This window comes from Penaeus chinensis, chromosome 38, assembly GCF_019202785.1.
Source record: "Penaeus chinensis breed Huanghai No. 1 chromosome 38, ASM1920278v2, whole genome shotgun sequence".
NCBI classification, from domain to species: Eukaryota; Metazoa; Arthropoda; class Malacostraca; order Decapoda; family Penaeidae; genus Penaeus; species Penaeus chinensis.
The window spans coordinates 21,890,044-21,914,658 of NC_061856.1; the positions used below are offsets into that span (position 1 = coordinate 21,890,044).

A 24,615-nucleotide genomic window follows, 5' to 3' on the forward strand; every position below is an offset into this window, starting at 1 on the left:
TAATAGTAAGGGGAATAATAATGATAATAATGAACAAATTATAGTTGTAGTAGTAGTAATAATAAAAAATAATGATAATTTTAATATTAGCGATGGTAGTATCAATGATAATGAGATTATGATGATAATACCATTAATAATGTTAATAATTAAGATGACAATAATGGAAATGATAGTGATAGGGATAATTACATTATAATATTTTTCAACCCAGTTGAGGGTTTTTATCCCTGTAAAATCGTCCAGAACAAGGAGGAATCCTGTTGACCAAAAGAAACCAAATGTGAGATAGCATAACATTTTAAGGAATGATGCTAACTTGATATTGTGAGATCCAAAATATAGTAACCAATGAAAACCAATTAGATCTGAAAAAAAACTTTCTGAGAGGAACAGGTAGGATTGATTTTCTACTTCTTACATCTGACACGAGTGCTAGATGTAAGAAGTAGGAAATCAATCATGAATTATAAAAAAAATAAAAAAAAATAAAATTCTATTTCTGGTTAATAGACAAAACAACCAGTTACCGACTAATTATAGCACGGGATGGTACAATTGACAAAACTGCCATTTTAGATTATAATAACCTTGTTGATTATGTCTGCGAAGTCGCTTGATCACTTTATAAACCTTCATAATCAACTCTGATGTACTTAAGGTACCTACACAAGATAAAATGATGTAATGACGTCACACACATATTATATATATATATATATATATATATATATATATATATATATAATATATATATATGTATATGTATATACATATATATACATATATACAAATATATGTATGTATATATGTACATATATATGTATATATAGATATATGCAAGTATATATGTACACACGCGCACGCACACACACACAAACACACACACACACACACACACACACATATATACACGACTGTGCGTATACACATAGACACATATACGTGGAAACTTACAAACATATACATGAGTGCTTGTTTGTGTATACGTCTATGAAGAAATCACGATATAAACAGTGCATGTAAATAAATAAATTACTATACACGTACACACACATACACACACACACATATGTGCTTGTGTGTGTTTGTACGTGTATTGGTGAATTATATGTTTAAGTATTTAAAAGAGAAGGTAAAGAGAAAATAAATACTTCACTAACTTTATCAACGCTTGTTAAGAAGTATAAGATTTAGAGACGAGTTGCAGCGTTATCATCAAATGACCTTCGGCCGCTAAGGGCTGTATAAAAGCGAGTGCAGTGCGAGGACAGGCACCGTCAACATGAAGGTCCTGCTCTTGTTTGCTCTCGTCGCAGCCGCTGCCGCTTGGCCGGGCTTTGGCTTCCAGGCGGATGATGGAGGTAAGCCTTTTCTGCAGACTTACGTTTAAGTATATAGCTCTGCATGTATATCTGGATGTTTTGTGCGCGCGCGCGCTCGCGCGTGTATGTGTATATATATGTATGTATATATACAAATATGTAAAGTTATACATATACATATATACACATGTACATATATGTATATATATATATTCATATGTAAATATTTACACACGCACACACACACACATACATAATATATATATAATGAGGTGTGCGTATACATATACACATGCAGAATGGATCAATAATCCATTTTGGTTTTCGTTTGTACTGTGGTAATGTTTACATATTCATATTTGGCCACACATATATTTATATATATTCATCTCTCTTTATATCTATCTACATATATATATATATATATATATATATATATATATATGTATATATATACATAGATATATATATACACAAACACATATATGAATGCACCTACACCCACACATATACATATGTGTGTGTATAAACATACATCATATTTTATATACGTAAGAATATATATATATATATATATGTATATGTATATACATAAATATGTAACACACACACATATATACATATATATATATAGGTGTGTTTGTGTTTTCATGAAATTAAACATACTCATAATATATGGAGACCTAGTTTTGTTTTACTGCCTTATAGAGACAATTCTGACTTAGAATGCACATTACGTCTTATATTATCATAGTTGTTTCATTTCACCTTTATACTGTATACACATTTCTGCGTGGTATACCTATTTTTCTTTTTATATCTCAATGTACTTAAATAATAATAATAATCACACTCTTCTAGGTGTGTCTGATGCCCAAAAGCAGCATGACGTCAACTTCCTGCTTCATAAGATCTACGGGGATATCCGTGATTCCGATCTGAAATCTAAAGGTGAATCCTTTGACCCGGAGGCCGATTTATCCCACTACAGTGATGATGGTGCAGCTGTACAGACACTCATGAGAGACTATAAGGATCATAGGCTTCTCGAGCAGAAACATTGGTTCTCTCTCTTCAACCCAAGACAGCGTCATGAAGCACTTATGCTCTTCGATGTTCTCATTCACTGCAAGGACTGGGATACATTTGTCAGCAATGCTGCCTTCTTCCGCCAGCGTATGAATGAGGGAGAGTTTGTCTATGCCTTGTATGCTGCGGTCATCCACTCATCTCTGGCTGAACATGTCGTACTTCCTCCACTCTATGAAGTCACACCTCATCTCTTCACCAACAGTGAAGTCATTGAAGCAGCTTATCGTGCCAAGCAGACACAGACCCCTGGAAAATTCCAGTCTTCCTTTACTGGAACAAAGAAGAACCCTGAACAAAGAGTAGCCTATTTCGGAGAGGACATTGGAATGAACACTCACCACGTTACATGGCATATGGAATTCCCATTCTGGTGGCAAGATGAATACAGCCATCATCTGGATCGCAAAGGAGAGAACTTCTTCTGGGTACATCATCAGCTTACTGTTCGCTTCGATGCCGAACGACTTTCCAATTACTTGGATCCCGTTAGTGAACTCCACTGGGGTAAGCCCATTGTACAAGGTTTTGCTCCCCACACTACTTACAAGTATGGCGGTCAGTTCCCCTCTCGTCCAGATAATGTAGAATTCGAGGATGTGGACGGTGTTGCCAGAATTCGCGACTTACTTATTGTTGAGAGCAGAATTCGTGATGCTATTGCCCATGGTTACATTGTTGACAGGCAAGGCAATCACATTGACATCATGAATGAGCGTGGTATTGACGTGCTTGGAGACGTTATAGAATCATCTATGTACAGCCCTAATGTCCAGTACTACGGGGCATTGCATAACACTGCCCATATTGTTCTCGGTCGACAGGCTGATCCTCATGGAAAATATGCTTTACCTCCCGGTGTCCTAGAACACTTCGAAACTGCCACACGTGATCCCAGCTTTTTCAGGTTACATAAGTACATGGATAACATCTTCAAGGAACATAAGGACAGCCTCCCACCTTACACTGAAGAAGAACTGAAATTCAACGCGGTAACTGTAAACAAGGTGTCCATTGATGGCCAACTAGAGACCTTCTTTGAAGACTTCGAATACAGTCTTATCAACGCCGTTGATGACACTGAAGAAGTTGCAGATGTAGCAATCTCTACGTATATGCCTCGCCTGAATCACAAAGACTTTGCCTTTAACATTGACATCGATAACAACGGTGGCGAAGCCTTAGCAACCATCCGTATTTTCGCCTGGCCTCACCGTGACAACAATGGAATTGAATACACTTTCGATGAGGGTCGCTGGAATGCTATTGAGTTAGATAAATTCTGGGTCAAATGTAAGTATTTTTCTAGGCTTTGTAAGTTGCCTCATCGATGCTTATATATCAGTGAAATATAATTCAAAATGTATTTCACTTCATCTATAATGGTTGCTAATACAGTAATTCAAAAATCAAATGTTTATGCATTTATTTCAGGAGACTTGAATGTATAGTCGACTATGGTTTTCTCATATGTCATACCGTTATTCTTGCAGTGAACCCTGGCACCAACCACATCGTTCGTAAGTCATCAGAATCATCAGTAACAGTCCCTGATGTACCAAGTTTCGAAACTCTCTTCGAGAAGACCAAAGAGGCCTTGGGAGGTGGAGACTCTGGACTTGAGGAATTCGAGAGTGCAACTGGCATTCCTAACCGATTCCTTCTCCCCAAGGGTAATGAACAGGGTCTGGAATTCGACCTTGTTGTAGCCGTGACTGATGGCGCAGCCGACGCAGCAGTAGATGGCCTCCATGAAAATAATGGATTCAATCACTACGGTGCCAATGGCAAGTACCCAGACAATCGCCCACATGGCTACCCTCTGGATCGCAAGGTTCCTGATGAACGTGTATTCGAAGATCTTCCCAACTTTGGTCACATCAAGGTTAAGGTCTTCAATCACGGAGAACACATTCACCATAATTAAGAAGCACTACTGTTGATGGCAGTGATTTTTTCTTTAATGAGGAGTAGGAGTAGTGTATCCTGGCATTACCTTTTTGCAAAAGATACATAAATAAAATTATTGCAATGAAAACGTTTGTTTCTTATGTCTACATGAATATCTACCGCTAATACAAGAAGTTATATATATATATACATATATATATTTAATACATATTTATATCCTGTTATATATATTTAATACATATTTATATCCTGTTATATATATATATATGTATATATATATAAAACAAATATTTTTATAAAGCCTGTTTTATATATATGTATATATGTGTATATTTGTTTATATTTATGTATATATATTCATTTTATATATTGACATATTTATTTATGCACACACACACATATACATATATATATTATATATATAGCGTGTTATATGTATATATGTATATATATATGTATGTATGTATGCATATATATATATACATATATATATACAGAGACACACACACACACATATACGTTTCTTTATATATATGTATATGTATTTGTATATACTATATATAATATATAACACATGTAAATATATACATATATATTTATATGTTTTTGTATATACTATATATAATATATAACACATGTAAATATATACATATATATGTATATATATGTGTGTGTGTGTGTGTGTGTCTGTGTGTGTGTGAGATATATAATATATATATATGAATATAACATATGTATGCAGTTTATATATATATATATATATATATATATATATATATATATATATATATACACACACATTTATATGCGATTTATATATAAATATATATATATAACAGTTTCTTTATGCAAATTTCACATAAAATGTGATTAAACAGAATTTCTAAAATTATGCTCAATGCAATAAGGAAAGTAATGAGACCTTAATGCTAGTAAATGAATAAAGTACCTGACTACTCTGCAACTTATATAAACACAACTCTTCATGGATATTTCCAAATGTATTTCTCAGATTCAGAAAAAAAAAAACTCTTATCATATGAAAAGTGGAAGTTGCATAAGAATTACCGTCTTGTCGTGTCGAGGGAGCTCCGTGTCCGAATCAGACAACTGGATGATTCCAATGATTACGGCCATTTACTTATTAACTGAATTATATCAAATCAAGATACACAGAATTCTCTTTTATATTTTTGAGCCTGTAAGGGCAGAATGATTTTAAATACATATATTTTTGCTATATTTTTCATCATCTGATAAAAGTTTTAATGTTCTGAATTGTATGTTTTAATTCTGAAGTATTTTTAAGGTTCTGTTTATTGTTGTTGAACTAAAGGTATTCTATTAGGATATGGGTATTTAAAGGTGGTTTGCACAATGAGGGCATCGTGGAGGAAGTTTCATTTCTATATATGGAGTGAGGTGGGTTAGTCTTGTGGCGTTGACTCTCAGGCGCGCCAATACCACCACTTCCCTTTTGTCTTCCCTGTGAGGTGTGTCCCACTTTTCTATTATTATTTCATGCTTATTGTTTATTCTTGGGTGGTCCACTCACTTTGCCACAGATATATTATTGCTTTTATAAGAGACACAAAACACCTGAGATCTGGATTAAGGTCCAGATCGCCAGTTAACCTAGCCAAATTGCCATCCTGTTCATTGCCATGGATGCCAGAGCGGACTGGTACTCGTATTGGCTTGATTTATTTATTGGCACTATGTAATTTACCCATTATATTTTTCAGCAATACATGTTTAGTGGTTTCTAATGATTTGATGGCTTTAGTGAACTTGATGAATAAGAAAAAGACTTCAGCAAGAAATATCGATGTCTGGTTCGGCATCCAGTCGACCATGCACCTGCACCCACACACTCATTTGTCTGGGAGCCGTCGCTACATATATGGAAAGGAAGATGACCAATACCGATCTCTCTGTACCTGGCGTACCTCCACCTCCGGTGCCTTGGACTTAGCTGATGGAAACCAGGTTTCCATGATGGTAAAATTGGGGTTTCTCATGGCGCTATTTTGACTGAACCAGGGTATCTATGCCGAATTTCTCGATGAGGTCATGAAAAAGGGCCTAATGCCACCATTTTCATTAGAATGGTTCCAGTCTCGAGCCACCATTGCGGCATAATTTAAAGGAGGCTTGACTCCACCTCAAAACGCTCAATCCGAGTAAATATACACATAGAAGTATTCTGTACAGCATCCAAACCTTTCAAAATGAGCTCGATGCTGAGTCATACACGACTGATCTATAATCTACTTTAGACCTAATTAGGGCTTTATCATTACAAAGACTTTCTATCAGCTCCCCATTTAATTTCATTTGAGTAAATTAAGTGCTCTTTGACATTTATTTTTTAATTGACTAAAGTGATCTTCCCAATTAAACCAAGAAATTATGATTATCTAAGGCTGATGTTAGGCTTGCTCCTATGTGAAAAAATATCCATATACACTTTCTTATGGAAAACGTAAAGCCTCACTGGAGGCCCCAGTTATAAATCCAATGTTATTTGGATGCGATTTGCCGAGAATTGTACATTACTGCTGGACTGCCATAATGCACAATCATTGACGTACAATAAGTATTTAAAATTCCGAGGGGGAGCTGGTAGTTTGGCGTCCTTTTCGGAAGCTGCACTTCTCGCCATCTGGAATTTGAAAATTGCAATAGCCTATTATAACAATTTGTTCCATGAAATTCCATAAGCAATCTGTCAACGAAATTGGGCGTTAGATGGATGATGTGGGCCTTATACAAATCACTCAACAAATTTAGGTTAATATGAATTAAAGGAGTTCTGACACATCATCAGGAACGAACTTTGAATGAAAATGTATGACTTTCATCAGTATGACTATTTTTCTCTAGAACAACAAATTATATTAAATATTCAATAACAAAGGTTAGCAATATAAAAACATACCTCTTAATACCCTTATATTATATTATTATGGAAGCAAGGGATTAACTTACTGATGAATAATGAGAAAAGATAATTTTAATAAATTTGTCGTGTATTATACTCTATAAAATTATAATGAAGTGCTTTCGACTTGTTTTTGAAGAAAAAAAACAAAACATAAATGTGATAAAAGTACGAGTAAAAGAGAAAGAACAAGAGACAGGTGTGTGTGTGTGTGTGTGTGTGTGTGTGTGTGTGTGTTTACATATTTATGTGTTATGATTTTATTACACAGATAGATAGATATATAGATGTCAGAATTTATATATACTAATATGTGTTATGATTATATTACATAGATAGATATAGCTATAGATATATAGATATCAGAATGTATGTTTATTGATAAAGGCGGTGAACATTAATAAAGGCATTTATTGATGGAAGTGACCCACTGCACCTGACTCTAATTAGAAAAAAAAAGACATACTGGTATTATAGCCTCATCATTTTAGAAATCCTGTTTAATGACACTTTATGTGAAATTTTCATTAAAAAGAAAAAACAAAATATTGGTAAACCTCATTAGTGCTGCCTTAGTTCAGCGGTTGACGCTCGATTTTTTTTCCGAGCTAATGCTGATTGGTCGTTCGAGCTGTCTTTTAGGAAATGAAGCACCACAATACCAAGCGATGGTAAATACCATCGTAACGGTTATGAGACCCCTACGTTCTCGTTGTTTGGCGTACGAAAATGGGTCGTAACGTCGAGAAATCATTGATACTTCTCGTATATGTTACGAGAGACAGCGTTTACAAGAGTTTAGTAAACTCGGCCCCAGGGTGGTAATTGTCTGAGTTGCTCGTGTAAGAGAACTGCCTGGCAAATGTATTAACAATGTCTCTAGATGATTCGAAATTTGTACTCTCCTAAATTATGTTTATAACTTTGCAAGATATTTGTTATTGCTTGTTTTATTAACAGTGGACCAAACATGTGTTTTTGATGTATTGCTATATTTTGTAGAGCCAAAGCTCTGCCGGGAGTCTTCTTGCTTGTCTTGTTCTTAGAGCCCTAGCTCTTGCTAGTTTGTAATTGCAAAATTCTCGTTATTGATGTTATTTTTGAAAAGTCTGCAGGCCCTATTGTGCTCACCCAGCGTCCTATAGCAATCTAATGTCCATCATGGAATTCTATGCTTAATGCTATCTGTCGATGTTTAAGGAACATCATTGCTGCATCTAGTATACAATTTAGAATATTGTTTACTTCATCATTAATGGTTTCTCCAACAAGTTCGGGCTTGATGCTACTTGTGAAGGCGACCCAATCTATTTTTTTTTTTTTTTTTTTAATGTTAAATTAAGGCGCTGAAGGCATTCTTGTGGTGTCGCATGTATACATAATATAGATAGGAAAGTGATCGTTTCTGTCTTTAACGCTGTGCCACAGCCACTTGGCTAGTATTGTTAAGCAGACCAGAGATGTTTCAATAAAGCTCAAAGTACCCGGTATTATCGTCCACCCGCGTCGGACTACCATCGTCCAGGAGGACCAGATCAAAATAATTAATCAGCATAACTACTTGCTCACCTCTACATCCGCCTGCAGGGCGCCCCATAACGTATGAAGAGCATTAAAATCACTTAATATTAATTTCTTTAGTGGAAGACTCCTCTAAAGATCAAAAGGCTCTTAGTTAATTACCCTATTGCCAGATGAACAATAAACTGAACCCGTAGTCAGACGCAATTGATCAAACTCCAAAGTGGAATTAATCCCCACTTCAGTGAAATGGAGGCTTTGGTGAATGTACAGTTGTGGAATTATATTTCAATACACTTCCTGGGTCCCACTTTTGTACATCTGGCACTACTTCGATGTAAAGATAGTATATATATATATATATGTATATATATATATATATGTGTGTGTGTGTGTGTGTGTGAGTGTGTGTGTGTGTGTGTGTGTGTGTGTGTGTGTGTGTGTGTGTATGTATGTATATATATGTATATATTTTTATGAATGTGCGCGCGTGCATATGGAAGTCAATATTTAGTGATGACTAAAAAAAAAATAAAAAAAAACAAAAAAAAATGTATAATTCGTCTCGGTTAATCTGAGTGCCCTTTATTCTTTAAGGAGTCATCCACACTCGAACAGCCAAGTGAGAAAATACACGTTTGCTGGTTTCAATTCGAGCAGCTACTAGCTGGGTGGCTCCAAAGAAGGTGAATGTCAAGTCTAAGAACTTCCGCCCAATACATGTGTTGTATGATATCCGATATCTTGCAAAGAAAAAAAGAAAAAAGAAGAAATAATAATAATCTTGTTCAGTCTGATGAAATGGCCAGGTCATCCCGCGCTCTCCTTTTGTCATTTATTTCATCTTTATTTCTTTCTGCTTGCCGATTCACATCCGTGTACAGCATATGCATAGATGTAGATAAATCTGGCATATTTATGTTTTGTCATAAAATCACAGTTTTCATACGTTATCTTGATATATTTTTTTAATTAATAGAATTACTTTTTTTTCTTTTCGCCAGAACCATACATAGATTTAACAGACAGGAAATATGCTATGTTATCATTTTATTTAAAATCATTGGTTTTATAGTTCAAACACATTTCCCGCGCAACATACAGCATGTAGTTGACAGAAAAAATACATATTCATATGTATATATAAAAGTATATATACATTTTTTCTTGGTGGGGGCTCCAGCGAGTCAACTAATTGATAAGATGCTTATTGATTTCGAAGATATTTCTACTATTGGTTTATTTGTAAAAAGATAAACGGTAACAATTGTTAAAAAGAAACTGGGGGCAGCCATACTTGTAATAAGAACAGTGTATCGTTATGTTGTCTAATCCCCAGGACAGAGTTGACGTTCTTATGTGATGTACCGATTACCTCCGTAATAATCTATTGTGATCTATTTTCTATTGGGAAATTCTTACATTAAGTTAACATTGACGATATTCACCCGAACATTTTTCATCGGGTTGGAGTAACATGCCTTGCATGGTTTGGTCATCGAACTACTTCGTAACTGTCCTTGATGTGTATACTGGGCAGTTATCCTACACTCATTTTATTGTTTTACGGGAAGGGCCAGGGCAGAGTAGCGTTCTGATGGGAGGAATATGTCTTTTAACAATTCAAAATATTTGTTCAAATTGAATCTCACCAACACCATGCATGAAAATCCACCCCCACATATTACAGGTCACATGTTCATCCCCGCCGTTTCATAGGTATTTCGTCACGTCTGAAAAGTAAATAATGATAGATAATCAGAAATTAAAAATAACGCTTAGGGTATTATCATGTATAAACACTTAGCTATATCAAAATCTAAACTGAATTAATCTATAAACAAACTGAAAAAGTTAATGATATTTACACCTGTTATATCTCGCATTCAGCATTCGAAAATTCCGTGCATTCTCCGCATACTACTGGGCCATCTGGAGGCGATGTTGACATATAATTTCTTCAACCTCTCTTTGATAAATTTTGAATCCCATCTGCATGTAGTCGTTTTCTTCACCGTGCTTGTTAGCGGGAGCTGTAGGTTGCACTGGTGAAGGGGCATCCGGAAGGAGGGCGGCCGTTCAGGGTGCTCTCCTCCTCCTGCCTTATTCACTTGTATAACATTGAGCGGGAGATACACGGCTCTCTGGTTGTTTTACTGTAAGAGAAATTGCTTTCCCTCATCCTAGTGATGTGGCCTCTATTTCCGTCCATCTTGAAAAAGGTGTCAGCTTGGCAGCCTCGTTTTCATCTTTTCCCATATGGCATTATGACGTTACATACTAAAGTATATATATTTTTTCTTATATATTAGGATTACCCGCGACATGAATATTCAGGAATTTATGAAGGTTCCATATCAAAAAGAGAAACAAATATCTGATTTCGTGTTTTTTTATTTTCTATTTTATTTCTAAACTACTCAAGTTCCAGTTGGACAAACAAGCGTTTAGATAACTTTTCCCAAACCCGGTAATGAGTATTTCTATCGTAAACACATCAAAATAAATGAATCAAAGCTTTGACATGCACTGACAAATACAAAGAATACATATGAATTGTATTTTTGTCAGGTAAAAGTAGAGAGCAAGATTAAATTCCTATTATATCAGTATGAGCGAGATTTTCCTTTCAAGATATATATTATACAACACATGTATTGAGAGTAAGTTAGACTTGCTTTAAGTAAATAGACTTTTCACCCTCCTTGGAACCACTCAGCTTGTAGTTGCTCGAGTTGAAACAAGCAAAGGTGTAGTTTCTCGTTCAGCTGATTTAATACGACTCCTCAGAGAAACCTACGGAATAATAATAGCGAAAACTATGATCAGAATAATCGGAAAGAATTATACATAATGTTGCGTTACTTATCACCAAATATTGACATTGCAAGCACACACACACGCACACACGCACACACGCACACACACACACACACACGCACACACGCACACACACACGCACGCACGCACACACACACACACACACGGAACATCGGAAGGCGGGTGCATCATGGGGATGCGCCCGCACGCCAGTGCGGAACATCGGAAGGCGGGGGCATCAGGAGGATGCGCCCGCACGCCAGTGCGGAACATCGGAAGGCGGGTGCATCATGGGGATGCGCCCGCACGCCAGTGCGGAACATCGGAAGGCGGGGGCATCAGGAGGATGCGCCCGCACGCCAGTGCGGAACATCGGAAGGCGGGTGCATCATGGGGATGCGCCCGCACGCCAGTGCGGAACATCGGAAGGCGGGGGCATCAGGAGGATGCGCCCGCACGCCAGTGCGGAACATCGGAAGGCGGGGGCATCAGGAGGATGCGCCCGCACGCCAGTGCGGAACATCGGAAGGCGGGTGCATCATGGGGATGCGCCCGCACGCCAGTGCGGAACATCGGAAGGCGGGTGCATCATGGGGATGCGCCCGCACGCCAGTGCGGAACATCGGAAGGCGGGTGCATCATGGGGATGCGCCCGCACGCCAGTGCGGAACATCGGAAGGCGGGTGCATCATGGGGATGCGCCCGCACGCCAGTGCGGAACATCGGAAGGCGGGGGCATCAGGAGGATGCGCCCGCACGCCAGTGCGGAACATCGGAAGGCGGGGGCATCAGGAGGATGCGCCCGCACGCCAGTGCGGAACATCGGAAGGCGGGTGCATCATGGGGATGCGCCCGCACGCCAGTGCGGAACATCGGAAGGCGGGGGCATCAGGAGGATGCGCCCGCACGCCAGTGCGGAACATCGGAAGGCGGGGGCATCAGGAGGATGCGCCCGCACGCCAGTGCGGAACATCGGAAGGCGGGTGCATCATGGGGATGCGCCCGCACGCCAGTGCGGAACATCGGAAGGCGGGTGCATCATGGGGATGCGCCCGCACGCCAGTGCGGAACATCGGAAGGCGGGGGCATCAGGAGGATGCGCCCGCACGCCAGTGCGGAACATCGGAAGGCGGGGGCATCAGGAGGATGCGCCCGCACGCCAGTGCGGAACATCGGAAGGCGGGTGCATCATGGGGATGCGCCCGCACGCCAGTGCGGAACATCGGAAGGCGGGGGCATCAGGAGGATGCGCCCGCACGCCAGTGCGGAACATCGGAAGGCGGGGGCATCAGGAGGATGCGCCCGCACGCCAGTGCGGAACATCGGAAGGCGGGGGCATCAGGAGGATGCGCCCGCACGCCAGTGCGGAACATCGGAAGGCGGGTGCATCATGGGGATGCGCCCGCACGCCAGTGCGGAACATCGGAAGGCGGGTGCATCATGGGGATGCGCCCGCACGCCAGTGCGGAACATCGGAAGGCGGGTGCATCATGGGGATGCGCCCGCACGCCAGTGCGGAACATCGGAAGGCGGGGGCATCAGGAGGATGCGCCCGCACGCCAGTGCGGAACATCGGAAGGCGGGGGCATCAGGAGGATGCGCCCGCACGCCAGTGCGGAACATCGGAAGGCGGGGGCATCAGGAGGATGCGCCCGCACGCCAGTGCGGAACATCGGAAGGCGGGGGCATCAGGAGGATGCGCCCGCACGCCAGTGCGGAACATCGGAAGGCGGGTGCATCATGGGGATGCGCCCGCACGCCAGTGCGGAACATCGGAAGGCGGGGGCATCAGGAGGATGCGCCCGCACGCCAGTGCGGAACATCGGAAGGCGGGTGCATCATGGGGATGCGCCCGCACGCCAGTGCGGAACATCGGAAGGCGGGGGCATCAGGAGGATGCGCCCGCACGCCAGTGCGGAACATCGGAAGGCGGGGGCATCAGGAGGATGCGCCCGCACGCCAGTGCGGAACATCGGAAGGCGGGGGCATCAGGAGGATGCGCCCGCACGCCAGTGCGGAACATCGGAAGGCGGGTGCATCATGGGGATGCGCCCGCACGCCAGTGCGGAACATCGGAAGGCGGGGGCATCAGGAGGATGCGCCCGCACGCCAGTGCGGAACATCGGAAGGCGGGTGCATCATGGGGATGCGCCCGCACGCCAGTGCGGAACATCGGAAGGCGGGGGCATCAGGAGGATGCGCCCGCACGCCAGTGCGGAACATCGGAAGGCGGGTGCATCATGGGGATGCGCCCGCACGCCAGTGCGGAACATCGGAAGGCGGGGGCATCAGGAGGATGCGCCCGCACGCCAGTGCGGAACATCGGAAGGCGGGTGCATCATGGGGATGCGCCCGCACGCCAGTGCGGAACATCGGAAGGCGGGTGCATCATGGGGATGCGCCCGCACGCCAGTGCGGAACATCGGAAGGCGGGGGCATCAGGAGGATGCGCCCGCACGCCAGTGCGGAACATCGGAAGGCGGGTGCATCATGGGGATGCGCCCGCACGCCAGTGCGGAACATCGGAAGGCGGGGGCATCAGGAGGATGCGCCCGCACGCCAGTGCGGAACATCGGAAGGCGGGTGCATCATGGGGATGCGCCCGCACGCCAGTGCGGAACATCGGAAGGCGGGGGCATCAGGAGGATGCGCCCGCACGCCAGTGCGGAACATCGGAAGGCGGGTGCATCATGGGGATGCGCCCGCACGCCAGTGCGGAACATCGGAAGGCGGGTGCATCATGGGGATGCGCCCGCACGCCAGTGCGGAACATCGGAAGGCGGGTGCATCATGGGGATGCGCCCGCACGCCAGTGCGGAACATCGGAAGGCGGGGGCATCAGGAGGATGCGCCCGCACGCCAGTGCGGAACATCGGAAGGCGGGGGCATCAGGAGGATGCGCCCGCACGCCAGTGCGGAACATCGGAAGGCGGGTGCATCATGGGGATGCGCCCGCACGCCAGTGCGGAACATCGGAAGGCGGGTGCATCATGGGGATGCGCCCGCACGCCAGTGCGGAACATCGGAAGGCGGGTGCATCATGGGGATGCGCCCGCACGCCAGTGCGGAACATCGGAAGGCGGGGGCATCAGGAGGATGCGCCCGCACGCCAGTGCGGAACATCGGAAGGCGGGGGCATCAGGAGGATGCGCCCGCACGCCAGTGCGGAACATCGGAAGGCGGGTGCATCATGGGGATGCGCCCGCACGCCAGTGCGGAACATCGGAAGGCGGGTGCATCATGGGGATGCGCCCGCACGCCAGTGCGGAACATCGGAAGGCGGGGGCATCAGGAGGATGCGCCCGCACGCCAGTGCGGAACATCGGAAGGCGGGGGCATCAGGAGGATGCGCCCGCACGCCAGTGCGGAACATCGGAAGGCGGGGGCATCAGGAGGATGCGCCCGCACGCCAGTGCGGAACATCGGAAGGCGGGGGCATCAGGAGGATGCGCCCGCACGCCAGTGCGGAACATCGGAAGGCGGGTGCATCATGGGGATGCGCCCGCACGCCAGTGCGGAACATCGGAAGGCGGGGGCATCAGGAGGATGCGCCCGCACGCCAGTGCGGAACATCGGAAGGCGGGTGCATCATGGGGATGCGCCCGCACGCCAGTGCGGAACATCGGAAGGCGGGTGCATCATGGGGATGCGCCCGCACGCCAGTGCGGAACATCGGAAGGCGGGGGCATCAGGAGGATGCGCCCGCACGCCAGTGCGGAACATCGGAAGGCGGGTGCATCATGGGGATGCGCCCGCACGCCAGTGCGGAACATCGGAAGGCGGGTGCATCATGGGGATGCGCCCGCACGCCAGTGCGGAACATCGGAAGGCGGGGGCATCAGGAGGATGCGCCCGCACGCCAGTGCGGAACATCGGAAGGCGGGTGCATCATGGGGATGCGCCCGCACGCCAGTGCGGAACATCGGAAGGCGGGGGCATCAGGAGGATGCGCCCGCACGCCAGTGCGGAACATCGGAAGGCGGGTGCATCATGGGGATGCGCCCGCACGCCAGTGCGGAACATCGGAAGGCGGGTGCATCATGGGGATGCGCCCGCACGCCAGTGCGGAACATCGGAAGGCGGGGGCATCAGGAGGATGCGCCCGCACGCCAGTGCGGAACATCGGAAGGCGGGGGCATCAGGAGGATGCGCCCGCACGCCAGTGCGGAACATCGGAAGGCGGGGGCATCAGGAGGATGCGCCCGCACGCCAGTGCGGAACATCGGAAGGCGGGGGCATCAGGAGGATGCGCCCGCACGCCAGTGCGGAACATCGGAAGGCGGGGGCATCAGGAGGATGCGCCCGCACGCCAGTGCGGAACATCGGAAGGCGGGGGCATCAGGAGGATGCGCCCGCACGCCAGTGCGGAACATCGGAAGGCGGGTGCATCATGGGGATGCGCCCGCACGCCAGTGCGGAACATCGGAAGGCGGGGGCATCAGGAGGATGCGCCCGCACGCCAGTGCGGAACATCGGAAGGCGGGGGCATCAGGAGGATGCGCCCGCACGCCAGTGCGGAACATCGGAAGGCGGGTGCATCATGGGGATGCGCCCGCACGCCAGTGCGGAACATCGGAAGGCGGGTGCATCATGGGGATGCGCCCGCACGCCAGTGCGGAACATCGGAAGGCGGGTGCATCATGGGGATGCGCCCGCACGCCAGTGCGGAACATCGGAAGGCGGGTGCATCATGGGGATGCGCCCGCACGCCAGTGCGGAACATCGGAAGGCGGGTGCATCATGGGGATGCGCCCGCACGCCAGTGCGGAACATCGGAAGGCGGGGGCATCAGGAGGATGCGCCCGCACGCCAGTGCGGAACATCGGAAGGCGGGTGCATCATGGGGATGCGCCCGCACGCCAGTGCGGAACATCGGAAGGCGGGGGCATCAGGAGGATGCGCCCGCACGCCAGTGCGGAACATCGGAAGGCGGGGGCATCAGGAGGATGCGCCCGCACGCCAGTGCGGAACATCGGAAGGCGGGTGCATCATGGGGATGCGCCCGCACGCCAGTGCGGAACATCGGAAGGCGGGGGCATCAGGAGGATGCGCCCGCACGCCAGTGCGGAACATCGGAAGGCGGGGGCATCAGGAGGATGCGCCCGCACGCCAGTGCGGAACATCGGAAGGCGGGTGCATCATGGGGATGCGCCCGCACGCCAGTGCGGAACATCGGAAGGCGGGGGCATCAGGAGGATGCGCCCGCACGCCAGTGCGGAACATCGGAAGGCGGGGGCATCAGGAGGATGCGCCCGCACGCCAGTGCGGAACATCGGAAGGCGGGGGCATCAGGAGGATGCGCCCGCACGCCAGTGCGGAACATCGGAAGGCGGGGGCATCAGGAGGATGCGCCCGCACGCCAGTGCGGAACATCGGAAGGCGGGGGCATCAGGAGGATGCGCCCGCACGCCAGTGCGGAACATCGGAAGGCGGGGGCATCAGGAGGATGCGCCCGCACGCCAGTGCGGAACATCGGAAGGCGGGTGCATCATGGGGATGCGCCCGCACGCCAGTGCGGAACATCGGAAGGCGGGGGCATCAGGAGGATGCGCCCGCACGCCAGTGCGGAACATCGGAAGGCGGGGGCATCAGGAGGATGCGCCCGCACGCCAGTGCGGAACATCGGAAGGCGGGGGCATCAGGAGGATGCGCCCGCACGCCAGTGCGGAACATCGGAAGGCGGGGGCATCAGGAGGATGCGCCCGCACGCCAGTGCGGAACATCGGAAGGCGGGTGCATCATGGGGATGCGCCCGCACGCCAGTGCGGAACATCGGAAGGCGGGGGCATCAGGAGGATGCGCCCGCACGCCAGTGCGGAACATCGGAAGGCGGGGGCATCAGGAGGAAGCCCCCGCACGCCAGTGCGGGAACATGGGAAAGGCGGGTGTCGGGGGATGCGCCCGCCCGCCGGGGCGGAACTCAAAAGGGGGGGGCCCCCTCTGGGGGTGCGCCCCCCCGGGGGCGGAACACGGAAGGGGGGGGCACAGGGGGAGGGCCCCCCCCGCACCCCCGGCAAAATCGGAAGGCGGGGGCTCGGGGAGGCCCCCCCACGCCAGGCGGAACTGGAAGGGGGTAAATCATGGGGATGCGCCCGCCGCCGTGGGAACCGGGGGAAAGGGGGGGGCATCAGGGGGGAGGGCCGCCCGCACGCCATGCGGGAATCAGCTGGAGCCGTTATCAACTTGGGCACCATCACCTGAGTAAGAAGGGGCAAAAAATCCCCTTTAGACCCGAAGGGGCGGAACCCCTTGGAAGCCCTCAAAAGCGTCGTCTCTGCGGAGAAAAAGGGTTTGACTACGGGGTTTTATTCTTTTCCCGGTGTGTTCAAACCCCAAATAATTACAAAAGTGCAAAAGTGCACACGACCTTATTACAGGCCGGAGGATTCCGTGGGGATCTGGCTTAAATTTAATTTAGGGGGGTGTCGAGGGGGTGAAAACTCCAATGTCATTCAGCTTTCTGGCGACCTTTTAAAGGGATCTTAGACCCACCCAAACAGGGGAAAACCTCCTGGGGAATGACATGAAGCAGGGTTGGGCCTGAAAAGCTCGGAATGTCATTTCTCTGGAAACTAGTAGAGAACCTCGACGATTAAAAGTATAAAACAGCAAGATTGCCAAAACAAGAAATTTCCTTAACTTAATCGGGCCCAAAAAAAAAAAACCCCCCAAAAAAGGAAAAATTTTGGGGGGAACCCAATTCCATTGGCCAATACCAAACCAAAATTGCCCTACTTAACAGTGTTGGTTAAGGCGCCAAGGGGGCTAGGCCAAAACAAAACCTGGTGTTTTTACTAACTCAGGATAGGGGTGGGAAAGGGGGGTGATGGGGGGTGCAAAGAATTTAAATCCGTGAAAAAAAATTCCACAGGCTGTCCCGTCCCAATCCGTTCCCGATGGGGAAAAAGCGTAGACGACCTCAGCTCCCGGGGCACGTCGACGGGGTTTTTAATCACCCCAAGGGGACTCTCGGGACTGACCAAAAAAACGAAGATGCTTGGGGCCAAACTTAAATTTAAATCTACTCTAGGGGTTGCGACATCCGGACATTGGTGCAACGTGTGACCCTGCCAGAGATGAGAAACGAAATCCCCCGGGGGCTCAAAATGCGGGTGTGAACTTCAGACGAGGATCCTCCCAGAAAAAGCTGGCTGTAGGCCCGGCTGCCGTCCATCTGGAAATGATTTTGAAAAGTAAAAATAGTTAGAAAGAAATAGGAGAAAAGGATGACTGAAAAGGCTAGAAGCGGGAAAAAGCGGGATTGAACGTGTTCGGGGTTGGCACCCAAACTAATCCGCCACGGCCAGGATGAAAGGCGAGGCTCGAAGAGAACGGTGCAAGCGTTTTAGGATCCAAGCCATAAAGGGTTGTTTAGGGAAGACTGGGAATTGACAGGGGGCACATCATTCCCCCCGGGGGGTCGAAAAAGGGGTAAGGCGAGCGGAAGCTAAAAAAGAGTGGCTTGCCCCTACTCGTCCCCCAGCAGACCCCGGGGCCCATGGCCCTCGTCTACCCCCACCGATGACGGGGGGCCGGGATTCCGAAAACCACAGGGCGTCTGCACCGGGGTCTTGAAAAAAGGGCCCAGGGCCGGCTCCCGGGCGGAGGGAAAGTGCCGTCCAAACGGGGGAAAAACGTCCGGAGGGACGAATTTCCGCACTTACCCGGAATGCCTTGGTTTATTGGGGTCAAAGGATTTTCCTGCCCCTTTAATGCGGTCTCCTCCTAAAATAAGCCACGGGCCCGAGTTTTTTCAAGACCCGGACTGGCCCTAACCATCGGGGACCCAGGGGTCTGGTTCCATGACTGGGGTGCAGGATGACGCTACGATGCACGAAGACCAGATCCCCCTCGTTATACTCCCGCGATCGAGCCCGCCGCCTTCGATCGTGATCGGCGGTCCAACGCTCACGAGCTTTTCGGGCGGCCTCACCAGCAGCCACCCGAGCTGCACGGAGTTTCGATTTTAGTGAAGGCAAGGCCCCTTCGGAATAAATCACGTGGTTTGAACCCACAAGTGGGAAATGACTGTCCCGACCTGTGAGAAGGTACAATGGGACATCATTTACGCTCCGGTGTATGGAGGAATTGATGGCAAACCTCACGTACGGCAATAGATCGTCCCAACTATCGGGATCATCCATCTGGAGCGTGCTTAGGGCATCCTTGACCACTCGGTTCACCCTCTCCACCATACCGTTGGCCTGCGGATGGTAGACTGTAGTGAAGAGTGACTTCACCTGGAGTTGATGACAGATGTCGGAAAGAAGACGGTTGCGGAATTCAAGACCGTTATCTGATAACATGGTCCGGGGTGGACCGTACCGAGTAACGAATTCTGCGAGAAAAACGTCTGCTACCGTTTGGGCGTCCTTAGATGCCAGTGGGAATAGCTCAACAAACCGGGTAAGATGGTCAATCAGCACAAGGACATACTTGTTACCACGCGCCGAAGGAGTAAGAGTGAGGATATCCGCGGAGACCCGCTCGAAGGGTTCCGCGACGTCAGGCATGGACTGAAGGGGCGTTCGGGCGATCGCCCCCTTCCTCCGCTGACATGCCGCGCATGAGGCGACATACCTTCGGGATGTGGCCAACATCCCGGGAAAGTAAAAATGATTCCTTAGCCGCTGATACGTCTTGTGGACACCTTGATGTCCGGCGGACGGAACGGCATGAACCGCATCCAAAGCGGCGCCGCGCAGCGACTTTGGGATTACGAGCTGAAGCATAACTCGTTCGTTGTCAGATTTAACATGGTATAAGACTCGATCCCGAAGTTCGAATTGCTCTAGTGGAAGAGGGATACGCTTCGGCGGAAGGCGGCCCTCCTCCAGATACTCGATAAGCTGCTGCCAGAGGGGATCGTCTCGCTGATGACGCTCCACCAAGTCGGGCTGCAACAAGGGGCTGTCAAGGTCAGCAATGGGCGCGATCTGACGACTGAGCAAGTCAGGGACGTGATGTACGCGACCTGGTTTATAGAGAAGCTCGAAGTCGTAGAACGTCAGCTCGTGTGCCCATCGCGTCATCCTTACCGATGCTGTTGGCTTTCGGAAGACAGATACCAACGGTCTGTGATCTGTAAAGATACGGAACCGTCTCCCATACAGGTAAGGGTGATAATGCCTAACGCTCTCAACCACAGCGAGAGCTTCCAGGTCGATGGTCGGATACCTGGTCTCGGCGTCCCTTAGCTTCCGAGAAAAGTATGCAACTGGATGGAGTTCTCCATCCTTATCCAGTTGCATGAGACAAGCACCGATCGCCGTGCCCGAGGCATCGGTGTGAAGCTCAAAGGGTTTCTCAAAATTTGGCTGGATTAAGCAAGGTGCGGTGGCAAGCATTTGCTTAAGTCTTTCAAAAGCCTCCTGTTGAGATTTGCCCCATGAAAACTTTGTGTCTTTTTTCAGGAGTCGAGTCAGAGGAGATGCGACCCTTGCATAATTGGGCATGTGCCTGAGAAAAAAAACAGTTGCCCCCAAGAACTGGCGAACGTGCCGTTGGTTGCGTGGTGTTTTTATGGCTCGTATCACTGTAACTTTATCGGGGTCAGGCAAAACACCGGCCGGTGTAATCAAGTGGCCAAGAAAGCGAAAAGTGTCGGTTGCGAAGCGACACTTGGCGAGGTTAAGCCTGAACCCTGCTCCAGCGAGTAACTGCAACACGGCATCGAGGTGGGATAGGTGCTGCTCAAACCCTGCGCTGTATATCACGACGTCGTCGAGATATGCCAGCGCGTGGTGGCCCAACACCGGGTTGAGAACAGCGGCGATAGCCCTCTGGAAAGTTGACGGAGCCGTCGTCAATCCAAAAGGCATACGCGAGAACTGAAAGAGACGGGAGCCGTCCGAAAAAGCCGTCTTTTCTCGGTCCCTCTCATCCACCTCAACGGTCCAGTAGGCGCTTTTGGCGTCGAGGACGCTAAACCAAGATTTACCCGCCAGCTGATCAATGGCAGCATCCATCCTTGGTATGGGGTATGCGTCAGCAACCGTTTTCGCGTTCAAGGCACGGTAGTCGACGCAAAAGCGTGTCGTACCGTCCTTCTTTTTCACAAGCACAACGGGAGAGAGCCATGGAGAACAAGAAAGCTCGATCACCCCGTCTGCAAGCATCTTGTCGCACTCCGCACGGATGTACTGCCGTGTACTCTCCGGGAGGCGCCATTGTTTCACACGGACAGGTTGGTCGTCCGTGGTTTTGATCTTATGCTTCATGTGCGGCACCACACCCGGAGGCAGCCCTTCGTTAAACAGATCCGGGTAACGATCAAGTACCTGGATGACCTGTTCACGTTGAACTGACGACAGGTGAGCAAGATCCACCCGGGGAACACCAGCCACCCCTACGGATGAGGGAAGTCCCTCGTTCTCGAAAGAACACACCGGGAAGACCTCAAACTCATCCGTGTTGTAGCCAAAGTCATTAAGTCCATATGTGAAATCGAACCGGTCCTCAAAGCCCGCCATCAGAACACCCGGTTCGTTTCCATTATCGATGGGAGTCGGAGAAGCCATGCCCAAAGCTCCCCGACTATCCCCGAAGCATAAGCCCACATCTTCCATGTTGACGCCGGAATCCTGGTCCCTAGATTCCGCGTCGTATTCAAGACGATTAGGTGAAACCTCCTCCACGATCGCCGCATAGCCGAGGACGAATCCTTGCTCGATCTCAATCGGAGCTCCCTGATCATTGACGACCCAAACGTCAACCTCCGGTAGAGAGAGGTCCACCAACGAACGAGGTACCAGAATCTTGGCAGTGTCGCTCTCAACACAAGCCAGTCCGTCCTTCCCGCCGTTTACAAGACATCGCACGAATCGCCCTGTCCGAGGAGGACAAGTGACTCTCCGCGCGCATTTCACCGCACCTTCTCGGTCCCCGTCGCCCGTACTACAGCAACGTATTACGGTCCCTGGTTCGTGGTATGTGAGGATACCGAGGGACCCGGCACCCGAAAATGAAACACTGAGTCGGGCCCCATTGAAGGTGGCAAAACTAGCCCCTGGAGCAGGGGAGAGATTCAACCTAAAATTAAACCTTCGTAGCAAATCTACACCTATAAGCACCTCGGCTGGAAACCTGGTGTCGTCGTCCACCACGACCACCGAATGCCGGCACTTACAGGCTCGGGAAAAATTAAACTCAAGGGTTGCCCTGCCCTTGATGTCCAACGCGGCCCCAGATGCCCCCTTGAGACCACGCGGGTGAGGTGAGAGCGGGGCGTTGGAAATCCTCCTGAAACAGGATTCCTTCACCACCGTTGCCTCACTTCCTGAATCAAGAAAAGCCAGGACCTTAGTCCCAGCAACCACACAATTCAACAGCGGCCGTCCCGCCTGAATCTGTGCCTCGGGGAGCTCCGGTTCCGTGGAACTGTCGCTCCCTTCGGCGTCCACCATCATCACTATCTCTGGTTCGTTGTGGTTGTGGTTGTTGTGTTCTGTCGGGCGGTGCGCTACGCTGTTCTGTACGAAAAAAGCACCGTCCAGCCACATGCCCTCGGCGGCCACACCGGGTGCACTGATTACCCTCCCGCACCGCACGACACTCGGAAGCATCATGCGTAGTCACCTGATGGAGGGGACACCAGCGTCGGGGTTCTCGAGTGCGTACCGGCAAGTCGGCCAGAGGGTCCACCGGAGGAGAAGCTGCCGCGGATCGACCCTCAAGAGGAGTAGAGGAGCGAGGTTTAGGCCCTGACTCGCTCGAAAAACTGACCAAGGGTTTCTCTACCCTCCCAGCATAGTGCCGATGGTACCAGACTTTTTGGGCTGCTTCGACCACCCGGTAGAGCTGCTGATCCTCTACCAGCAGGAGCTTTTCCCGCAGCCAGGGTGGGAGTCCCTGGAGAAAAGTTCTCCGCATCAGAGGTTCAGCTGGTCCGAGTTCACCAGGATAATCCCGTATACCTTGGTAAACCATGGTCTCGACCGCGAGATAAAAGTCCCTAGGGGAAGTGTCATCAAGTACGTATGACCCCAAATGCCGTAGGTACTCCATTGACGAGCACGTCCCCCGGAGACGTTGTCGAAGGGTCTCCTTAAACTCGTCCCAGGTCCCAATCCCGTCGAAAACTGGGGAGTTAATGACGATGTCCGCCGTCCCCCTGCAGCTAGCACGGGCGGCGCGGATCAGAGCCTCATCCGTCCCGTAAGGATGGGCCTGCTCAACGTGTCGCAACCAGGTTTCCAACTCCTGATTCCTCCGAAGAGGCTGGCTGGCTGGGACCTCCGCCCTGTAAGGCGGGATCGGGTCGCGTAGGGTTATGCCCTGGTCCAGCGGACGTGGGTTGACGGGAACTCGCTGAGACGAGTGGTCAGTCGTGATCGTATGCACCCCCGCTTCCGCCTGCGATGCAGAGGCCGCAGCTGGTGGTCGAGCGTGAGAGGGAGGTTCGGATGTCCTGGGCTCCAGTAATCGCACGATATTGGCGTACTGCCCTTCCAGGATACCGAACCGAGAATTAAGCCGCTCAAATTTATCCACCAGTTCCTCGTACATCGAGAGCGAGAAGTGGTCACGGGTTTGAGCGTTATCTGCTCGAGGAAAGTCGGGGACCTCAAGGAGGGTGTTTCCAGAGGAACCCGAGGACTCATTAGTGGGTTCTCCTAGGGCGCTATTGCGCGTACGTGGCATTTTGCGTACCAGCACTTACTCTGCAACCTGTTACTTGGCTTGCGATGGATTGCACAAAGGCTTGACCAGGCACTTTATAATAAAAAACACTGTTCTATCCCACTGCTGCCTACCAAAAAGACAGTTGTAGCGGGGCGTAGACCAAGTAGATTTTTATGTGTCTGGTTGAGTTCGGGCTCGACCGAGAATATAAATAAAATTATTCAGGAAAAAATCGTCTGCAGTGAACAGATGTAAGGTTCCAGGCCTACGTCACGCTGCCACCACCCGATTAGTAGGTTCGGGAACCGTGCGTGTTGTGTATGGGGGTGTGAATGTTGTATGAGAAGGGGTGGAAGGAAAATACAGAATGTGTGCTGAATG

General features: G+C 48.9%; 1 protein-coding gene across 1 annotated transcript; it reads left to right on the forward strand.

The window, feature by feature from the left end:
* Positions 1-1,279: 1,279 nt before the first annotated feature.
* Positions 1,280-4,452, forward strand: LOC125046234 (hemocyanin subunit-like). The gene is made up of 3 exons (XM_047643995.1): positions 1,280-1,364; positions 2,187-3,707; positions 3,908-4,452. Exons 1-3 carry the CDS (start codon positions 1,286-1,288, stop codon positions 4,339-4,341), a joined length of 2,034 nt encoding a protein of 677 aa, XP_047499951.1. The 5' UTR covers positions 1,280-1,285; the 3' UTR covers positions 4,342-4,452.
* Positions 4,453-24,615: the final 20,163 nt, after the last annotated feature.

What these genes read in the sequence shown, in the direction of transcription:
- LOC125046234 (XM_047643995.1), top strand. Translation starts at nt 1,286, where the DNA reads ATGAAGGTCCTGCTCTTGTTTGCTCTCGTCGCAGCCGCTGCCGCTTGG. An exon ending in CTTCCAGGCGGATGATGGAG is followed by an intron (nt 1,365 to 2,186) that starts GTAAGCCTTTTC and finishes ACACTCTTCTAG; the next exon opens with GTGTGTCTGATGCCCAAAAG. An exon ending in AGATAAATTCTGGGTCAAAT is followed by an intron (nt 3,708 to 3,907) that starts GTAAGTATTTTT and finishes TTATTCTTGCAG; the next exon opens with TGAACCCTGGCACCAACCAC.